This window comes from Urtica dioica, chromosome 6 (genome assembly GCF_054948205.1).
Source record: "Urtica dioica subsp. dioica isolate 48M chromosome 6, U.dioica_male_clone48M_v1_H2, whole genome shotgun sequence".
NCBI classification, from domain to species: domain Eukaryota; kingdom Viridiplantae; phylum Streptophyta; class Magnoliopsida; order Rosales; family Urticaceae; genus Urtica; species Urtica dioica.
In genome coordinates, this window is record NC_142761.1 from 4682758 (window position 1) to 4702166 (window position 19409).

The window sequence follows — 19409 nt, forward strand, 5'->3', positions numbered from 1 at the left end:
GTGCTTTGAGGACCTCTGAACGACTCACGTGCCAACACTCCATTACGGCCTCTAATCTACTTATCATGTGCTCATATATGATGTTATTTTTCTTACTCCCAATGGTCCACGGACACCGATGATATAATTTTACAGAGTTTTATATCATTTGCTCATTTATGCCACAAATGGTGTTTATACTTGTTAATTTGTACTCATTTATGCCACAAATGGCGTTTCTATGTACTTAGTAATTATTTATGCCGTGTTTATAAAGAAATGACGGCAAAAAATAACTGATGTATTGGGATTGTTAATTACTTAATTAAAGCTCTATACGTAAACGTGCAATTCGTGATTCCAAAATTACGTGCTATAATAATGGACGCTGTAGCTATTTAACTAATTTAAAACTTGATCACGTAATTAAATGTGTGGCTAGATTTTAAATATAGTTAAAACGTTAATTAGATTGCAAATTTTAGTACATGGGATTTTCTATGATAAAAGAGACATAACTTATACAACACTATCTCCATTGGATTTTATGACCCCCGTACTTGTGGTTGTGGTGATGTTGCAGAAAGTGAGTATCTTTTTTAACGCTATATCCATGGACCATGTATGCATGGACATAGAAACATATACACGTACGTCCTGTAGTTAATTGGCGTAAATACTATTATAATATTAATGGTAATAACAACGTATCGAAAGAACTTGCAAATGTGTGGTACTTGTTTTCCGTACTAGAGTGATATTTCTTATTTACCACTAAACTAAGATATGCAAACCTAACCCGCTTTCTTCAGTGAGCTTTCCCTTTAAAAAGGGTTGAATTGAGATCATAGTGAGTATCATAGTGAACATGAATATTATTACAACAAAGCTCATGGCTTCACTATTGAAACCCAACCTATCTAATCTCCTTATCTTCTTTATAATCATCACATTCTCATTCGCACCAGTTTCTTCCAAAAGTCTCTACCATCCACTAGACCATCTAAGCCCATCCGAGATCGCCACAGTCAAAACCCTAGTTGAAAAGTCATACTATTTGTTCCCCAAACACCATTACCGCCACAACCTAACTTTCCAATACGTTGGACTAGACGAGCCAGAGAAGAGGACAGTGCTGGAATGGGAAAGGTCAAAAAAGCCTTCGAGACCCCCGCCGAGGCGTGCCCTAGTCCATGCCCGGTTCAACAAGAAAACCCTAGAAATCATAGTCGACCTCTCGAAAAAGTCCATCGTGTCGAAGCGAGACTACACGGGAAAGGGCTTCCCTATGCTCTCCGTGGAGGAACAAAACGAGGCCAACGCGTTGTCGAACAAATACGGGCCTCTCAAAAAGTCGGCCCAGAAGAGAGGGCTCGAGATTGACCAGGTTTTCTGCTCAACCTTCACGGTCGGGTGGTACGGAGAGGCCTTCCCAAAGAGGGCTGTGAAGATTCAGTGCTTTTACACAAACGGCACGGCGAATCTCTACGTGAGGCCTTTGGAGGGAATACTATTGGTGGTTGACCTAGACGAGATGCGGGTTATCGAGTACCACGATAGGGAGAGGATTCCGATGCCCAAAGCCGAGGGGACCGAATTTGTTGAGTCAAACTTGAGGCCTCCTTTCGGGCCTCGGCTCAATAACGGCGTGCTCGTTGTGTCGCCGAATGGATCGGGGTTCAAGATGGACGGCAGTGTTATCAGGTAAATTTTAGTATCGAACTTCGACTAAAATAATGAAAATTTAACAGGAATGAAGTGACATATATCATTAAGTTACGTAACTCACAAGAGCTAGTACTGTTTCGTTACTAGCACAAAGCGTTATCAATCATTGGATATTCATACGTTCAAACCATATATATATATATAAATATATATATATATATATTCACTTCAAAATAATTACTCAGTGCTAGTATCTGTAACAGTGTTTTCTTTTTGATATATATTGGGGCACTGGACCTACTAATTATCTCTTTTTACTTTTTTGAAACCGATCGACTTAATACTCTCTCCAGCAGTACGTAATAAATAATTTTGATGTGGACTTATTTTTAAGTTACTTTTAAAAAAAAGAGGATTTTCTATTCCTTCACATGTTTTGGTATTTTATTTTGATTCAACGTCAGAAGTACTATATGTACTAGAATCTATTGGAACATGATACTTAGCACTCTCACTACTTTAGGATACGTGGCGAGGTTACATATAGTGCAAAAATAGATCTTTTTGGATATCATTTCAGGATAAGACTTATACTTTGTATATAGTCCAGTGCGATAAAATGTGTGTATATATATATATGTATATGTATATATGTAAATATGTATGCATATATATGTATGTATTAAGCGGTAATTGCTTCTGAATAAACTATAAAATAAAATAAAAATATAAATTAAAATTTTTAAATAATTTTGCATCATTTGGAAAGAGAGACATTGGACATCTGTGCAAATTTAGTTAAGAGCTTAGGGTCCTCATTTTGTTTTGTGGGTATATAAGCTTATCCAACCAAAGCAGAAAAAAAAATCATCTTCTGCACTGAATGCGAAAATATGTGGATAATCTCATTCCAACTCACTTTTAAAAAACAGTCAAAAGATGATATATACGGACATTGAAACTCGTTCGCCCATTAAATGAATCTCTCAATTAAATCGGTGAAGAAATGGCTAATCTTGGTGAACCTTTGAATGAAGATTTTGCTTAAAGAGTTCATTTTTAACGGAAACTATTTTTGCGGAGCTTAGATTAACATTTATTGAATGTTTTTGAAAAAATTTAATCAAAATTATTTGTTACTAGATTATAGAGTGAAGGTATATGAAACAGTAAAAGTATGCCAGGCACACAAAGAAAGAAGAGGAAGAACCAATAGAGAAGGAGTAAACAGCCACGTCACACTGTGTTAAATATTAACCTAGATAATCTGTTTTACCGAAAATTTTATTTTGAAAATTGCATAATAGAAGTAATTTATTTATTTGATTTTATATCTTTTCTTGTTAAGTGAAATTTTCGCTTGAATTTTCACAACTTTGAATAAATTGTATTTACTATTTTTCCCCTATAATTAATAAATTAAGGAGAAAAAAAATGTGGTCCATGCATCATTATAAAATTAATTGCTAATTTTACTTTCAATTACTATGTCTATCGATCTTTCAGTTGGGCGAATTGGAAATTTCACTTAGCATTCGATTCTCGAGTCGGTGTAGTCATATCGCAGGCATCGATTTACGACCTTGAGAAACACAAGTACCGGAAGGTATTGTATAGGGCGTTTGTGTCGGAGCTCTTTGTGCCCTACATGGACCCCACCGAAGATGTCTACTACAAGACCTTCTTTGATTGCGGTGAGTTTGGGTTCGGCCAATCTGCCGTGCCTCTTGAGCCACACGCCGATTGCCCTTCCAATGCTGAGTTCATCGACGTTTTCTTTTCCGGATCGGATGGAAATCCCGTTAAGATACCCAAAGCCATTTGTATTTTTGAAAGACACACCGGAGATATCTTGTGGCGCCATACTGAAACCGTCATTCCAGGGGAAGAGGTATGTGTGTCGTCGCACAAATAATAATTTTAATTTTAATAACCGGATGAATTTACTTTTACTGAACTTAAAATGAAATGATGAATAATATTCTAGCATAAATTATTTAATATTCTAATAAATTAATTTAATAGTTAAGTTGGTAATTATTAAAATTAAGAATATTCTAGCTTAAATTTTATTACTCCCGATTAGAAGAATTTTAAACAAATTAGTGTCATATGTCTCATACCTTATGACATTGTTTCTTAATTATCATTTATATATAAGGTGTTCGAAATAAAGTTCGGTATGTTTTTTATCACTGCCAAACAGGGACGGAGACGACTTTAGACATCTCTAATGGAGAACCCTAAAACTCGATGAATAGAGTTGGAGTTCTCCTATGATAAAACTCATTTTAATTTAATTAATTTGTAATCTATGATTAAAAATATATCTCTAGTAAAAGTTTAATTTATTTGTTTTTAATTGTTTGGAAATTTATTTAAAATTCAAATTATTTTTCTTCGATATGACTTAAATAATTTAGTATTCTTATTTTTATTTATAGTAATTATTTTTTACTTTTTATTTTAATTGTTGATCTTAAATATTTAATTATTAAAATTTTAAGTTGGTAATAAAAATAAAATAACAATAATTTTTTTTCTAAAAAGTGTTGTATTATTTATACATACCGAGTTTTATTAATTTTCACTTTTATTAATGATATATTTTCATTTTTAAATAAATTATAATTAATTTATAATAAATGTTACACATAGTGAATAAATAAAATATAGGTACAATAGTTTATATATATATATATATATATATATATATATATATAATTAAACATATTTAACTAGTAAGGAACGAAATTAAGGAACTTAATCCAAAAGTATTTTTATAAAATATTTTCTTTCAAGTGTAGTAATTAAAAAAAAAAATTGGTGTCAAAATTATTCCATATTTGATATCACGCCAAAATAAAATAATGTTATCATTCAATGCTCTTACTTACAGACTTTGATTTTCTCATTCTTTTTCGAAATCAATGATTGGGGTAAAAATACTTTCCTTTCATCTTTTACTATCTTCTTGAACTGAAAATTTACCATCTATACTTCCTGTTTAATTATCACAGGTGAGGATTATTTTTTATTACAAATAAATAATATCATCAACAAAAAAAAAAATGTATGGCTTGGTAAAAAGAGATCGAAATTGTAATATAATTTAAAAAGCAGAGACCGACAATTTATTAAAGGATAATTTACTGGGGCCTAGAATATTGACTTTGACCCATAAATTATTACAGAAATAATTATACAATGAATGAAACGTTAATGTTTAACACGTTTAAATAATAATTTTGCAGATAAGCGAGTCCAGACATGATGTGAGCCTTGTTGTGAGAATGATATCAACTGTCGGAAACTACGATTACATTCTTGACTGGGAATTCAAGCCTGCTGGTTCTATCAAATTCGGGGTTTGGTTTCCATTATTACAATTTCAATTCAAATCAAAATAAAATAAATCAGACACTAATCAGTCATAAATTGTACAGAAATTTAACAATGATTTCAAAAAACTTTTTATAATTCAAATAGGTAGGGCTAACGGGAGTGCTTGAAATCAAAGCAGTCACACAGACTCACAATGACCAAGTGAACGAGGATCTTTATGGAACATTACTATCCGAAAACTCGGTCGGAATACACCACGACCACTATCTGAACTACTATCTCGACCTCGACGTGGATGGCGAGGCAAATTCCTTCATGAAGACCACTTTGGTGACGAAACGGCAACAAAAGCCCGTGCATGGCTCAGTGACTCCGAGGAAGAGCTATTGGACCATCGAGACCGAGACTGCCAAGACCGAGCTGGACGCGAGGCAGAAGCTGGGCCCGCATCCCTCCGAGCTCGCAATCATAAACCCTAACAAGAAGACTAGGGTTGGGAACAATTTCGGGTACCGATTGATTCCCGGGCCCACCGCGGTCCCGCTCCTGACCGCCGACGACTTCCCTCAGAAACGGGCCGCTTTCACAAACTATGACATTTGGGTCACACCTTACAATAAGTCCGAGAAATGGGCCGGGGGTAGTTTCGTCGATCAAAGCGAGGCGGACGATAACTTGCAAATTTGGACCGATAGGTAAACGATTATTAAGTTCAGATTTTTTTTTTCTTTTTCTAGTTTTGTGTCCTTCCAAATAAATTAATTTAATTAGAAGATACAAAAATAAGACGGGTGTGTATATTGATAATTAATGTTTCAAAATAATTACACGCTATCCTATTCAAATTATTTGTCATAAACACCATTTTTTTATATAATATTAAATAATTGTTTATTACGCAGGGATAGGGATATTAAGAACAAGGACATAGTGCTGTGGTACACCATAGGGTTTCACCATGTGCCTAGCCAGGAGGAATATCCGATAATGCCGACACTTCACGGTGGATTCGAGCTCCGACCGACTAATTTCTTCGACAGCAATCCAGTTCGGAAAGTGAAAACTCCTAAGCGCGTTTCTCTGCCCAAGTGCACCACTAATTAATTAAGTCCTATCTGTAATATATAATTTGTTTGCAGCTGAGATGTCCTAAGTATATCGATTAAAATAAAGTTCTCGCTCGCTGAGGACTCTAAGACTTTTTGTTTTTGTTTGTTTGTTTGATTGATTTGAGAAATCCAGGACTTTATGTGTGTTAAATTATTGTAGTAATCTGCATCATGTTTACCTCGTTTATAATTAAGCAGCTCTTAATTTATCTTCGTTTGTTTGTTTATTTGCTAGTGTGCACGCACGTTTCCTATTTTGAAATAATAATTGTGATTTCTATTTCAAGCGTTTTATATGTACTAGTAATTGTCCAGAGGATAAGATCGTATTAACTTGAGCTAGGATGCAATTATTGAGGTTCCCATTCCTTTTTTTTTTTTTTTTTGGCTCTATCACAAATTTGTTAATAAAGAATTTAGACATGTAGCTAAGTTAGATCAGTTATGTTAAAATTTTAACTCAAGTATCAAATAATATAATTAAGAAAATAGTTCAAACTAAGACAAAATGCAGAGACTTATGTATGAATTGAACTGAAATTTTGATTAGTCACAAAGACAAGATGTCGCACACAATGTGTTGACAATGTGTCAGACAACTTGCTTGAACACAGATAATTGATAAAACAACAAACAGTGCGATAAGAAAATGACACAGAGTATGGTTACCCAGTTCGGTGCAATATCACCTACGTCTGGGGGCACTCTGCCAGTGGAAAAGATTTCACTATATAGTAGTCAATAGTACACACAAGGTCTTATATGATTACAACACAAAATCAACGCCCTAGAAACTATTACCACAAGTGAATACCTAGACCAGGGACTCCCCCTGAATTTGAGATCCTCCTCAATTCCACTCTTCGAGCAAACGCCTATGCTCGGATGACTTCAGTCTTCAAACGATCGTGAGTCTCCAATCACGTGTATACAGAACCCAAATCTCACAGACACTCAATCTTTCTGGAATAGTGCTTGAGAGAATACATCGCTCTTAACAAAACACAAAGCCTCCCAATCCGCCGGTCTTGCACGTCTAGGAGCTCTAAGTATTTTATCAAAAGCGTCAAAACTGCTAAGGGGGGAGCGCAGGGCTTTTATAGCGGTTGTACAGACCTAGAAGTGTATATAGGGTTTCCTTAGCCATCCTCGCACGAAAATCACGCAATAAAGTCACTAGCGAGGCAATCTGACAAAACATGAAACTTGCCAAAAAAATGATATGCACACAGAAGGAATGATGTCTTACCGGAAGTAGAAACATGATGACCGACATCTTTCCAAACACCTTGCTCTAAAAAATAAAGTCAACAAATGACGTAACAACAATCTCCCCCTTTGGCTATTTTTTAGGCAAGCACTTCCAGGAACAGTTCTCACTCAAGCGTCATGACCAGAGAATAGAGTCAAAATAAATGACCTCATGACGCATCTCCCCCTGATTGCCTCAAAAACATACCAAAAGCAAGGATCGACCAAGACAGAGGGAGGAAAACATAGCCTGAAGAAGGGGTGAGAATCAAGGCAGCAGACAAAGATAACAAACCAACAAAAGTCTTTGAAACCATATATCAAGAGATAGAAAGAGGTCTTTTAACAAACATACCAAACCAAAACCAAGTCTGAAACAAGTAGTTTATACCGTAGAGATAACCTGACCGGAAAAAAGTCTGAAAGAAAAAGTCAGAGGATAAAGACCACGGAGAAATACAGACCAAACTAAAACACACATTAGATAGTGGGATTCCCGGTAGAGTCATTATTGTCTTGACCTTCAGAGCCCTCAGAGTCACTGACGACATCATCCTCGTTGTCTTCATCATCATCATTGTCAGCAGGACTTTCAACGTGGCTCGGCTGAGAAGAGGAAGCACCATCAGTGCAAAGGAAGGAGTCATTACCTTGATAAGCCTTTCACAGGCAGTCTTCCTTCGAAAAGAGGTATCGATGATCTCCTTGAGGGCAGCAACTTCTTCATAAAGCCCTTTGAGAATATCACTCTTAGCATCTTCAGAAAGGGGAGCAACCTTGTGTTGGAATTGATCTAGGGTTAAGAAAAGATTTAACGCTTCTAGTAAGCGGCGGAATTTAAAAATTTTCTTTAAAACAAGTAAGACGTTTTTACTAACCTAGACAAAGAGCAAGTACATATAAATTAAAACTATAAATGAGCGTTATATGTTTACTAACCTTTGAGAAGCTTGAACGTTGAGAAGTCTTAGGAATGTTGAAACGTTCGTCTCCCCTCGCAACACGTCTCTCTTCTTTTCTCGGGAACTCGGGCCACCACGAAAGTTTCTATCACAAGAATCACTCGAGAAAGAAAGGAATTAGTGTGTGGGCACTTTTAAACACGACGACTCAAGAATAAGTCTCAAAGTGAAGAGCTAAAAGACTAGGTCAAATGTGGACCTAGGTGCCAAAACAAAAACGAAAGAAAACTTAGAGAGAGAGAGAGAGAGGAGATAGGCGGCCAAGTCTAGAGAAAGAAGCTCTCAATCTCTAAAACTTTGGAATGAATAAAATGAGAGGAATGAAAGCTCTATTTATAGGAGATGTTTTACCTTCATAAAGGTAGTTTCCTCTTCTATAGAATATCACATATTCATGAGCAAATATTCCTTATTTCCTTTCTCATTTGGGCGGCCAAGAGAGCTTCTAGAAGGCTTGGATTTGTTTTCTCTTTTGCTTCTCTCTAGCTTGTTGGCCGAATTCCGTCTTTCCTTATGGAGGAAATTTGTTGCCTCTTTTTCTTTTGGCAAGTATCTTCATACATTAATGCACAAAATAATCTCTGTTTTTTCTTTGGGTGTTGGGCGGCCAAGAGCATCTAGAAGGAGCTTCTAGATGTTTCTTCATTTGTTCATGACAACATAAGAAAGACCCATTAAGAATTTTCAAGTAAAATTCTATGAAATGAAATTAATCCACAACGCCCAATAATCTTGTTATGGCCGAGTGATAATATGTCATCATATGACAATGTCAAAAAATTTATTGACATTCATTTCATCCTATGTCCAAAAAGACAAAATTACTCTGTTGACAATTTTCGTAAAACTTGTCTCGTTCTTGTTTTGACTTAGCTTCTAGTTTAACTATTCATACTCGATATGATTTGTGACAGTGACCTCATGGATCCAAATAAACAAAGCTTGAGCTAAATTACTTGGACTCAAAAGTTCACAAACCTTTTCCAAGTTTAGCTTAATGTCAACTGACTCCACTAAAGAGTTGACACCGAGAATCTCTCGGTTCAAATGAATTTATTTTCTACTCAAGAATTCAACTAAATCGTGAATGAGTGAATCCACTTAATATTATCTATGTTTACCCTTCATGAATATCATCACCTAGTCGGGATTTACAAAATTACCATTTTACCCTTCTAGCTGTTATTTCCTCAACTCCTTTTGTCGCTTGTGAATAAGTTAGAAACAATGTATTGACGATGAGCTAATAAGTCACATTGTTTCATCCAAAAAGAGTCATGACTCAATTTGGACACTGGCCAGTTCATTTATTCACATTCCAAGGAACAAAGCATGAGGTGATATACATTGCATTTCAGCAACCTTGTACATGAATTCCATATCTATGAGATCTTCACAAAATTACTCATGACATCTTCATAACTTAGTACTTCACCAATAGGTCCTGTTAAGAATCACATAGTGAATCCGAACTCTGATTTTCTCAAATGAGAATAAGTAAGCTATGAAATGACATGTCTCATTTCAGGATTGAGGTGAGCATGATGCAATTCATACATAGTGACTTCGAGACATAAGAGGTTAAATGGTTTGTTCTTATCTTGTCTCTAGAAGTGCATTGGTCAATTCAGTACATTCGGAAGATCCCTAGAAGAACTATAGAGTCTCCAACTCTCAACGTCCCATAATCAGACATCATAGATTCTTCTAACAATCGTACCGATATCAATAGTCCTTTGATCCTTAGATTGCGAATATATTGTTTTAAGCAAACCATGAAGAGTTTGTTCATGAAAATCTACATTTGTCTCTTTATATGTTGTTAGGTTTGTTTATGGACTAAAGACTAAGGTTTTATCATAAAGCTTCAGACAAGGAAGGATGAATGAACGTTTCAACTTTTATTAATAAATAAGCAATTACAAGCAAGAGTCTTCGTGAGACTTTATTACATCAAATGTACAAAAGTAAATACTACAACTCTTCTTGTAGGCACCATTGACAACACCTTGATGGTACGACCAGGGGCGACAGATGTCGCAACAGAAGGCATGACTTGATCTCTGGCATGTTTTCCCTCAAATAACTTGTGACTGAAAGAAAGTTCACTTGGGGGTTTTCCAGCAATATCATCAACCCTTAGTAAGTCTCTCTTTTGAGTCATCATCATACTAGAGAAAATAGATGGAAAGCCAATAGGGAGAATCACAACGTAGGATTTAGCGTGCTTGATCAGGTGACTGAACACAAATTCTCCAAAGTCAAAAGAAGCACGAGTACCTATCTGATAAATGAGGCATGACAGGTCTGACTTGATGCTTGAGCTATGAGAGGAGGGAGCCCAGTTAGCAACTCCAATTATGTACAAAACAGAATATTTTGCAGAGAGATCTAAAGAGGGTAGAGAACCTTTAGTGGGCCACGTCTTCTTCTCATTGTTGGTGAGCTCTTTGGCAATAACATCCAGGGAGGGAAGCCGATCGGCATTGATAATTCTTCCTCGTCCCAGGTAATCATTGATCGCAGAGGAGGAGACATCAAAGAAGCAACCACGAACGAAGTTTTTGCCAAACTCAGGGTGATGTGGCTGGTCGATAGCAGAAGATAGATTCACAATGAACTCTTTCACCAGTCTGGGGAAATAAGGGCCGATCCCACAGACAGTTTTGATGAGTTGGGCATCGTGCAGAAGTTCCATGATGACGTCAATTTTCAAGGCTTCCTTAGACAGCTCCTTTTCTGGAAACACAATTCTGTGATACACGTACCTCCATTTTCTGACACGATCTTCCTCATGAAAAGAGACATTATCCAGAGGAGCAGAAGGAACATCTTTTGGAAGTTTTTGACCCCCAACGGATTTCTTGGAACCAAGGGACAAGTTCTCAGGATGAGCAGGTTCTTCCTCTTCGTCCTCCATATCTCTCAGAATATCAGGAACATCCTTCTCAATAGGTTTTGCCTTCAACTTCTTATTGTTTAAACCCATCTTTACCAATTTCTTCTTCTTCTTCTTCTTCTTCTTCTTCTTCTTCTTATTCTTCTTCTTCTTCTTCTTCTTCTTCTTCTCCGGGACCGGAACAACAGGCATACTTTCTTCCATTATCTTTCTCTTCTTCTTTCTTTTCTTAGACAGAAGAGTGGAAATACACACGTCATCATCATACTGGACCTTTTCCTTTAAAGAGGCAAGAACATCCTTTCCAGCTTCTTGTCTTTTATCAGTCTTATCATCATGCATCTGAACAGAGGATGTCGGGACATCCTTCACAACATCTATCCTTAACCCCAAAATTCCTCCAATCGCATCATCATGAGGGGGTTCATGATCCACAAGGATAGATTCAAGGTTCTCACAATCCTTTAAATTTTCCTCTACAAAAGCAGGATGAGTGAGAGGAGTAGAAATACCTTGAACCAAAACATGAGGGCTTTTGAGAGGAGACACATCTACGAGAGCTTCTTCAGAAACAAAAGTACGATCATCGACTCTTTATCCAGAGGAACTGCTCGAGCTAACTTCTACAGTGATGTCAGTGATGGTGAGGGATGATTTCTTGATCATAGCTTTCCTGAAGGCGGTGAAGGACGGGTTTTCAGGCGGAACAGATGACCCACCAATGGCACCTCAGGCCTTACCATCGACGCGGTTACTGGGTCACATTCCACGAACCCCGACCCCATGCTTGTTACTCTCCAGCCCAAGCCATTTCGTCTTGTCATCCTTCGTCCTCATCTTCGTCTTCTCTTTTTTGGACGAGTCAGTGGTGCTAATTCTGCTCCTTGTTCCCATCATTGTGAAGAAAATCCCAAGATAACTACCACAACAATAACCGTCAAGAAAGGTAGTTACATAAAGCAGGGAAATTTTGTGAAAGTAGGGCGAAGAAACGAGAAAAATAGCAATAGTGAAATTTGAACAAGAGGTAACTTCCCAGTCTTTCTCGAAAATCAAACTGTCTGCATGTTTGAACAGCTGGGCCTTGGTCCATCTCAAGTCCAAACTTAGAATAGGTGGCATTTTAGCCCGGCAAATCAGTCGAATAGGCCAACCAGAAAAATGGGCCCATTAGCATACTTTTATGAAAAACACAAGAGCGAAAATCAGAGACATTTTAGCTTTTAGGAGAGGGAAGAAACAACCAAACCTCTCTCCGTATCTCAGTAATTGCTATTGTTCAATCACACACAATCCTAAGGAGGATCTGAGACTTTCAAACCTGTCAGCATCCATGGCCTTTGTAAAAATGTCTGCGAGCTGTTTTTCAGTGTGAATATATTCGAGTTTGATTTTTTTATCTTCCACAAGATCCCGAATGAAATGATGTCTGATTTCAATGTGCTTAGTATTACTATGTTGAACTAGATTATTTGAGATGTTGATGGCACTGATAATGTTGGAGAATAATGTCATGACATCTTGTCCGACACCATATTCAGCAAGCATCTGTTTCATCCAGAGAAGCTGAGTGCAACTACTTCCAGCCGCAATGTGTTCAGACTCAGCTGTGGACAAGGAGATGCAGTTTTGCTTCTTGCTAAACCATGAGATAAGATTGTTTCTTAAGTAGAAACATCCACCAGAAGTGCTTCTTCTATCAACCGTGCTACCTGCCCAGTCAGCATCACAGTATCCCACAAGCGTAGAGGATGTATCATAAGTATATAAAAGACCAAATTCAATAGTTCCCGAGATGTACCTCACAATTCGCTTGGCTTGAGTCAGATTTCTTGCTTTGGGGTTAGCCTGATAACGTGCACACACACCAACTGAGTAGGCTATGTCTGGTCAGCTGGCAGTCAGGTATAGAAGACTACCAATGATACTCATGTAGAGGCTTTGATCAACAGATTCACCAAGCTCATCCTTAGTGAGTTTAACATGAGTAGCGGCGGGAGTCCGCTTGTGAGAAGACTTTTCCAAGCCAAACTTTTTCACAATGTTTTTAGCATATTTACTTTGGGAGAGAAAAATGCCATCATTCATCTGCCTAATCTGAAAACCCAAGAAAAAACTAAGTTCACCAATCATGCTCATTTCGAACTCAGACTGCATTTGTTGAACAAAAAGGTCCACCATCTTTTTCGACATTCCTCCAAAAACGATGTCGTCAACATAGATTTGAGCAATCATGAGGTTGTCATCCTCATTCTTTATGAACAAGCTTTTATCAACTCCACTCCGTATATAGCCATTCTGCACAAGAAACTGAGTTAGTCTTTCATACCATGCCCGGGGTGTCTGCTTAAGACCGTAGAGAGCCTTTCTGAGCTTGTGGACATGTTGGGGCGAGTTGGGATCTACAAAGCCTTTAGGATGGGCAACATATACTTCCTCATTCAAGTACCCATTGAGGAAGACACTCTTAACATCCATCTGGAACAGTTTGAAAGGGAGATGACAAGAGATGCCAAGCAAGAGTCTGATGGCTTCAAGTCGAGCAACAGGGGCAAAGGTTTCATCAAAGTCCACACCTTCCACCTGTGTATAACCCTGTGCCACAAGTCTAGTTTTTTTCGAGTTATATTGCCATACTCATCAGATGTATTCTTAAAAATCCACTTAGTTCCAATAACATTAACATTGTCAGGTCTAGGAACTAACTCTCATACTTCATTTATTTCAAACCGAACAAGTTCCTCTTGCATAGCGCTAATCCAGTATTCATCATCAATAGCCTCATTCACATTCTAAGGTTCAATCTTAGAAACAAAGCAGAGATTACCAATCATCTCCCGATAATTTACAGGTGCTTTTGGGCGAGTGCGCAAACCTTCACCAATGTCACCAATCACCTCATGAGCAGGCTGATTTTTCTGGATTCTTCTAGAAGGAATTCTTTGTTTTGGCAAGGGAGAAGGCTCTTTATCAAGAACAATGTCATCCACTTCGTCACCAACATCTATCCTGACATTAGTGCTTCCCGAGGGAATGTCGTCCACAATGTTATCAGCATCTGTCCTGAAATCTGTGTTACTAGAAAACACTTCATCTTCATCATTAGCACTTTTGGAATCATCATAATCATCATTAATCACTATATTTATGGATTCCATCATAGACTTAGTGCGTTTATTAATGACACGATAAGCCCGAATGTTTCTAGAGTACCCAAGAAAGATACCTTCATCGCTTTTGGGATCAAACTTGCGTCGGGGATCCCTGTCAACAAGAATATAACATACAGAGCCAAAGACATGGAAGTACTTAACATTTGGCTCCCCCCCCTCCCCCCTCCATATTTCATAGTGTGTGATATTAGTACCAGGGCGAATAGTAACTCTATTATGAATATGACAAGCCGTGTTGAGAGCTTCAGCCCAGAAGTGAAGAAGAATGTCTTTGGCCAGCATCATCACTCTAGCCATTTCCTGAAGGGTTCGATTTTTTTCTTTCCACAATCCCATTTTGTTGTGGTGTGATGGGGCAGAGAATTCATGGGCTAGTCCTTCTGCAATACATAAGTTAGTAAAGCTTATATTCTCAAATTCCCTCCCATGATCACTCCGGATTCTGACCACTTTGTCAATCCTTTCACCCTTTTTCTCTCTAAACTTTCTTGCATAAAGCTTCAAAAACAGCAAAAGTGTCAGATTTCTCACGGATAAAATCAACCTAAGTATACCTGGAGAAGTCATCCACACACACAAACACGTATATCTTCCCTCCAATACTATCAACCTGCATTGGCCCCATCAGATCCATGTGAAGAAGTTCCAGAGCCCCCGAGGTGGTAAGATGTTGCACCATCTTATGTGACTTCTTGACTTGTTTTCCAATTTGACATTCTCCACAGATCATTCCTTCAGTAATCTTTAGATCAGGTACACCGACTATGACCTTCTCAGATACAATTTTCTGCATGCTCATGAGATTCAAATGACCTAGCTTTTAATGCCATAGCATGGTTTCGTCTTCCTTGGACAAAAGGCAATTTGTGACCTGAGTGTTTGAGACAGGAGACCACATGTAGCAGTTGTCTCGAGATCTGATTCCTTTCATAAGCTCATCTTGTTTCTCGTTTATCACAACACACTTATCACGAGTAAAATTGACACGTAAGTTCAAGTCACAGAGTTGACTGATACTGATAAGGTTAGCAGTAAGACCTTCCACTAGTAAAGCTTCAGTTAAACAAGACAAACTAGGATAGTTGAGCTGACATTTACCAATAACCTCGTCTTTCACTCCATCGCCGAAGGTAACATGGCAATTAGAGTAGGGTTTTGCGTTGGTCAGGAAAGCATGAACACTCGTCATGTGACGAGAGCAGCCACTATCAAAATACTTATCGTTACCGGTGGAGGCACTCAGAGATGTGTAAGCAATATTGGCACGATAGGATGCATCTTTCACTCTCCATTCCAACCGGGAAGAGGGTTGACGATGATATAGAGCATGCATGTGGGAGGATTGATTCTGACGAAGATTCCTTCCATAAAGGCGATAGCAGAAAGGCTGGATATGACCCATTCGTCCACAATAATGGCAGATCCAACGAGGTCTGTTGACATGAGACCTGGTTGGTCCATGCAGATGTCTCTGATGTCGATTTTGAAACTTGTCATCACCACATGTCTGAGGCATTTTGCACGGCATTTGGCCAGCAGACTTCATGTTCTGTGACATGGAAGCACCATGAGTATAGCCAAGCCCCTTCATGTTCTTTGCTGGTTTTCCAATAGTCAGAATTTTATCAAGGCTGTCTGTGCTAGAGTTCATCATTCTGACGGATTTAATGATCTGGTCGAGTTCCATATTTAAGCGGCTGACTTCGCGCTTTAGATCAACAATGGTTTCTAAGAGTCTTGTCTTGTCTTCAATAAGAGATAAAATAAGTGCACTCTGCTTGTCAATAACCTGAGACTCTTCAACCCATTTAGTATGTAAAACATTGTAAGCATCATTCATAGCATCATCAGATAGTTCATCATCAGTAACAAATTTCTTTGAGGATTCAGCAGATACATCAATATGTTCAAGATTATAAGTAGGAACAGAGGCTGAAAAGGCAACAAAATTGCTTATCTGGTCAGAGTCACTATCTTCTTCTTCCTCATCAGATAGGGTGGCGTTGTATCCCTTTTTCTACTTTTTCAGGAAGTTTGGACAGTCCTTCTGCATGTGCCCAAGTCCTTCACACTCATGACACTGAATTCCTTTGCCATTTCCAGAGCGTTCACCGCTTCTGCCGTTTCTGTTAGAATTACCATTTTCTGGAACCTTTGCTGAAAGTTGTCTTTGACATCTTGAGAGACATTCTTCCCAGTCATCTTGTTGAATCTCTTCATGACACTGCTATAATTTTTGGCCAGCATAGCAATAGTATCATCAATTTCATTCTCAGAATCAGAGTATACCTGATCTTTCTGATCATGAACAGAGCTTTTGAAGGCCATTCCTTTGTGCTTCTTCTCCATCTTGGGAAGAGATAGCTCGAAGGTCATGAGGGATCCCATGAGTTCATCAAACTTCAGCGTTTGGAGGTCATGCACTTCTTCTATTGCAGTGATCTTCATTTTGAATCTTGGGCTTAGAGCCCTCAGGGTTTTCCTGACAAGATCTTCATCGGTCATAGGCTTGCCGAGAGAATAGGATTCGTTGGCAAGATCTCGAATACGCACATTGAAGTCGGCAACAGATTCATCTTCAAGCATAGTGAGTGCTTCAAAGTTTGTAGTGAGGTACTGAAGTTTCTGCTCACGGACTTTAGTGGTTCTTTCATAGGCAACAAAAATTATTTTCCAAGCTTCTTTGGCACTTGTGCACGTGTTTATTAGCCTGAAATTTTTTTATCAACCCCGTTAAATATAGCATTGAGTGCACGAGAGTTACCCAGAGCCGCCTCATCCTCTGTAGGACTCCAGTCCTTCTCGGGTTTGGGACCAGTCAGTCTCTTTGTCATCAACAGTAACTGGAGCTTCCCAACCATGAATTACAGCCTTCCAAGTTATGCTATCAAGAGATTTCATGAAAGCGCTCATACAGGCTTTCCAGTAACCATAGTTGGTTCCATCAACAACTGGAGAACGATTGACCGAGCCTCCTTGTCTGGAACTATCCATATGTGGTAATCAGAAAGAAATACCCAGGAAACCACCCAAAGATCTAGGTGTCTGCTCTGATACCAACTGAAATTCTGATTAGTCACAAAGAAAAAGATGTCGCACACAATGTGTTGACAATGTGTCTGATAACTTGCTTGAACACAGATAATGGATAAAAGAACAAACAGTGCGATAAGAAAATGACACACAGTATGGTTACCCAGTTCGGTGCCATATCACCTACGTCTGGGGGCACTCTGCAAGTGGAAATGATTTCACTATATAGTAGTCAATAGTACACACAAGGTCTTATATGATTACAACACAAATTCAACGCCCTAGAAATGATTACCACAAGTGAAAACCTAGACCAGGGACTCCCCCTGAATTTGAGATCCTCCTCAATTCCACTCTTCGAGCAAACGCCTATGCTCAAATGACTTCAGTCTTCAAACGATCGTGAGTCTTCAATCACGTGTACACAGAACCCAAATCTCACAGACACTCAATCTTTCTGGAATAGTGCTTGAGAGAATACCCACTCTTAACAAAACACAAAGCCTCCCAATCCGTCGGTCTTGCACGTCTAGGAGCTCTAAGTATTTTATCAAAAGCGTCAAAGCTGCTAAGGGGGGAGCGCAAGGCTTTTATAGCAGCTGTACAGACCTGGAAGTGTACCTAGGGTTTCCTTATCCATCCTCGCACGAAAATCACGCAATAAAGTCACCAGCGATGCAATCTGGCAAAACCTAAAAACTTGCCAGAAAAACGATCTGCACACAAAAGGAAGGATGTCTTACCGGAAGTAGAAACATGATGATCGATATCTTTCCAAACACCTTGCTCTGAAAAATAAAGCCAACAAATAACATAACAACATGAACTATATAAAATATTTGAATATTACATTTTAGATAATCATTAGGCTATTTATACCTTTTTTTATTAATTTTTTTGTTAACGGAAAGAAAATTAATTGTAGCCTTCAAAGTTTTGGGATTGATATTTTAGATATTAAAATCAGAAGATTTGGAAAATAGTCAATTTAAACGTTTGACATTTCTAAATAGCCAATGTTTGGTAAATCTTATGTAAATAACCATAAATAATGATCTGGCCTAATATATGGAGGTGTCTATTTATCTCATATTTATTTCTGTAAATACATGAAAATGACTATTTACCTATGATTAATTAAACGTTGGCTGTTTAGCAATACCAAACGTTTAAGTAGACTATTTTCCTAATGGACAGTACTAAAATTAGGCGGGTTATTATGAGCCTTGCGGAGGAGATATTTATAGTCGTCTATATAAAAAAATATTCAAGTTAAGGAAATTAAGATTATACGGTTAATATCTGGTGCGAAAAATATTTTGGATTACGTTAATAATAGATAAATAAAATTGTAAGTTTTATATGTAAAAAAATAAGAAAAAATAAATGGCTCAATCTTGAGATAGATATTAAAAAGTAAATATGTTATTTTGAATACTCTAAGAAACAAAATAATAATAATAATAATAATAATAATAATAATAATAATAATAATAATAATAATAATAATAACAATAAAGAGGCAATTAAATCACTAGCCCAATAGTCCAATAACCAAAATTTCTTTTTATTAAGAAAATAGTTTACCAAGCCGAAGTAAATTAATTAATTGATTAGGTCAATTTAATTTAATTAAAAAATCAAGTATTTGTTTTAATTAACCAATTCTCTACCTCTTTTTAAGGATTTAGCTCAAGTTTTATTTAATTAGAAAAGTAGCACCAAACCGAAGTTAATCAAATTAATTCTTCAGGTTAATTAATTTACTTCGGCTTGGTAGACTATTTTCCGAAGTAAAATAAATTAACATAACGAGTTAATTAATTTATTTCGTTATATTAGACTATTTTCTTAATAAAATGAAACTTTGGCTATTTTTAAAAAAAAATATGGATTTTTGGACTACTAATCTAATTGCCCCTAAAAAAATGAAATTTTGACTAAAAAACTTAAACGAATATAAAGAATCGGATAATTGCAATAAATTCAA

At 37.3% G+C, this 19409-nt stretch overlaps 3 protein-coding genes across 3 annotated transcripts; 1 reads left to right on the forward strand and 2 right to left on the reverse strand.

Annotated features, from left to right (window-relative positions):
* Positions 1-841: 841 nt before the first annotated feature.
* LOC149393046 (amine oxidase [copper-containing] alpha 2, peroxisomal-like) lies at positions 842-6285 on the forward strand. Its single transcript, XM_089617313.1, has 5 exons — positions 842-1683; positions 3154-3538; positions 4902-5015; positions 5137-5687; positions 5895-6285. The coding sequence occupies exons 1-5, from the start codon at positions 848-850 to the stop codon at positions 6094-6096; spliced, it is 2088 nt and encodes a 695-aa protein (XP_089473439.1). The 5' UTR covers positions 842-847; the 3' UTR covers positions 6097-6285.
* A 976-nt stretch (positions 6286-7261) lies between these two features.
* LOC149393047 (uncharacterized) lies at positions 7262-11303 on the reverse strand. The gene is made up of 5 exons (XM_089617889.1): positions 10323-11303; positions 7832-8128; positions 7708-7771; positions 7561-7602; positions 7262-7290 (listed from the first exon to the last, which is right to left on the reverse strand). Exons 1-5 carry the CDS (start codon positions 11301-11303, stop codon positions 7262-7264), a joined length of 1413 nt encoding a protein of 470 aa, XP_089474015.1.
* A 3487-nt stretch (positions 11304-14790) lies between these two features.
* Positions 14791-17380, reverse strand: LOC149393048 (uncharacterized). Its single transcript, XM_089617890.1, has 5 exons — positions 17202-17380; positions 16481-17096; positions 15258-16403; positions 14941-15173; positions 14791-14884 (listed from the first exon to the last, which is right to left on the reverse strand). The coding sequence occupies exons 1-5, from the start codon at positions 17378-17380 to the stop codon at positions 14791-14793; spliced, it is 2268 nt and encodes a 755-aa protein (XP_089474016.1).
* Positions 17381-19409: the final 2029 nt, after the last annotated feature.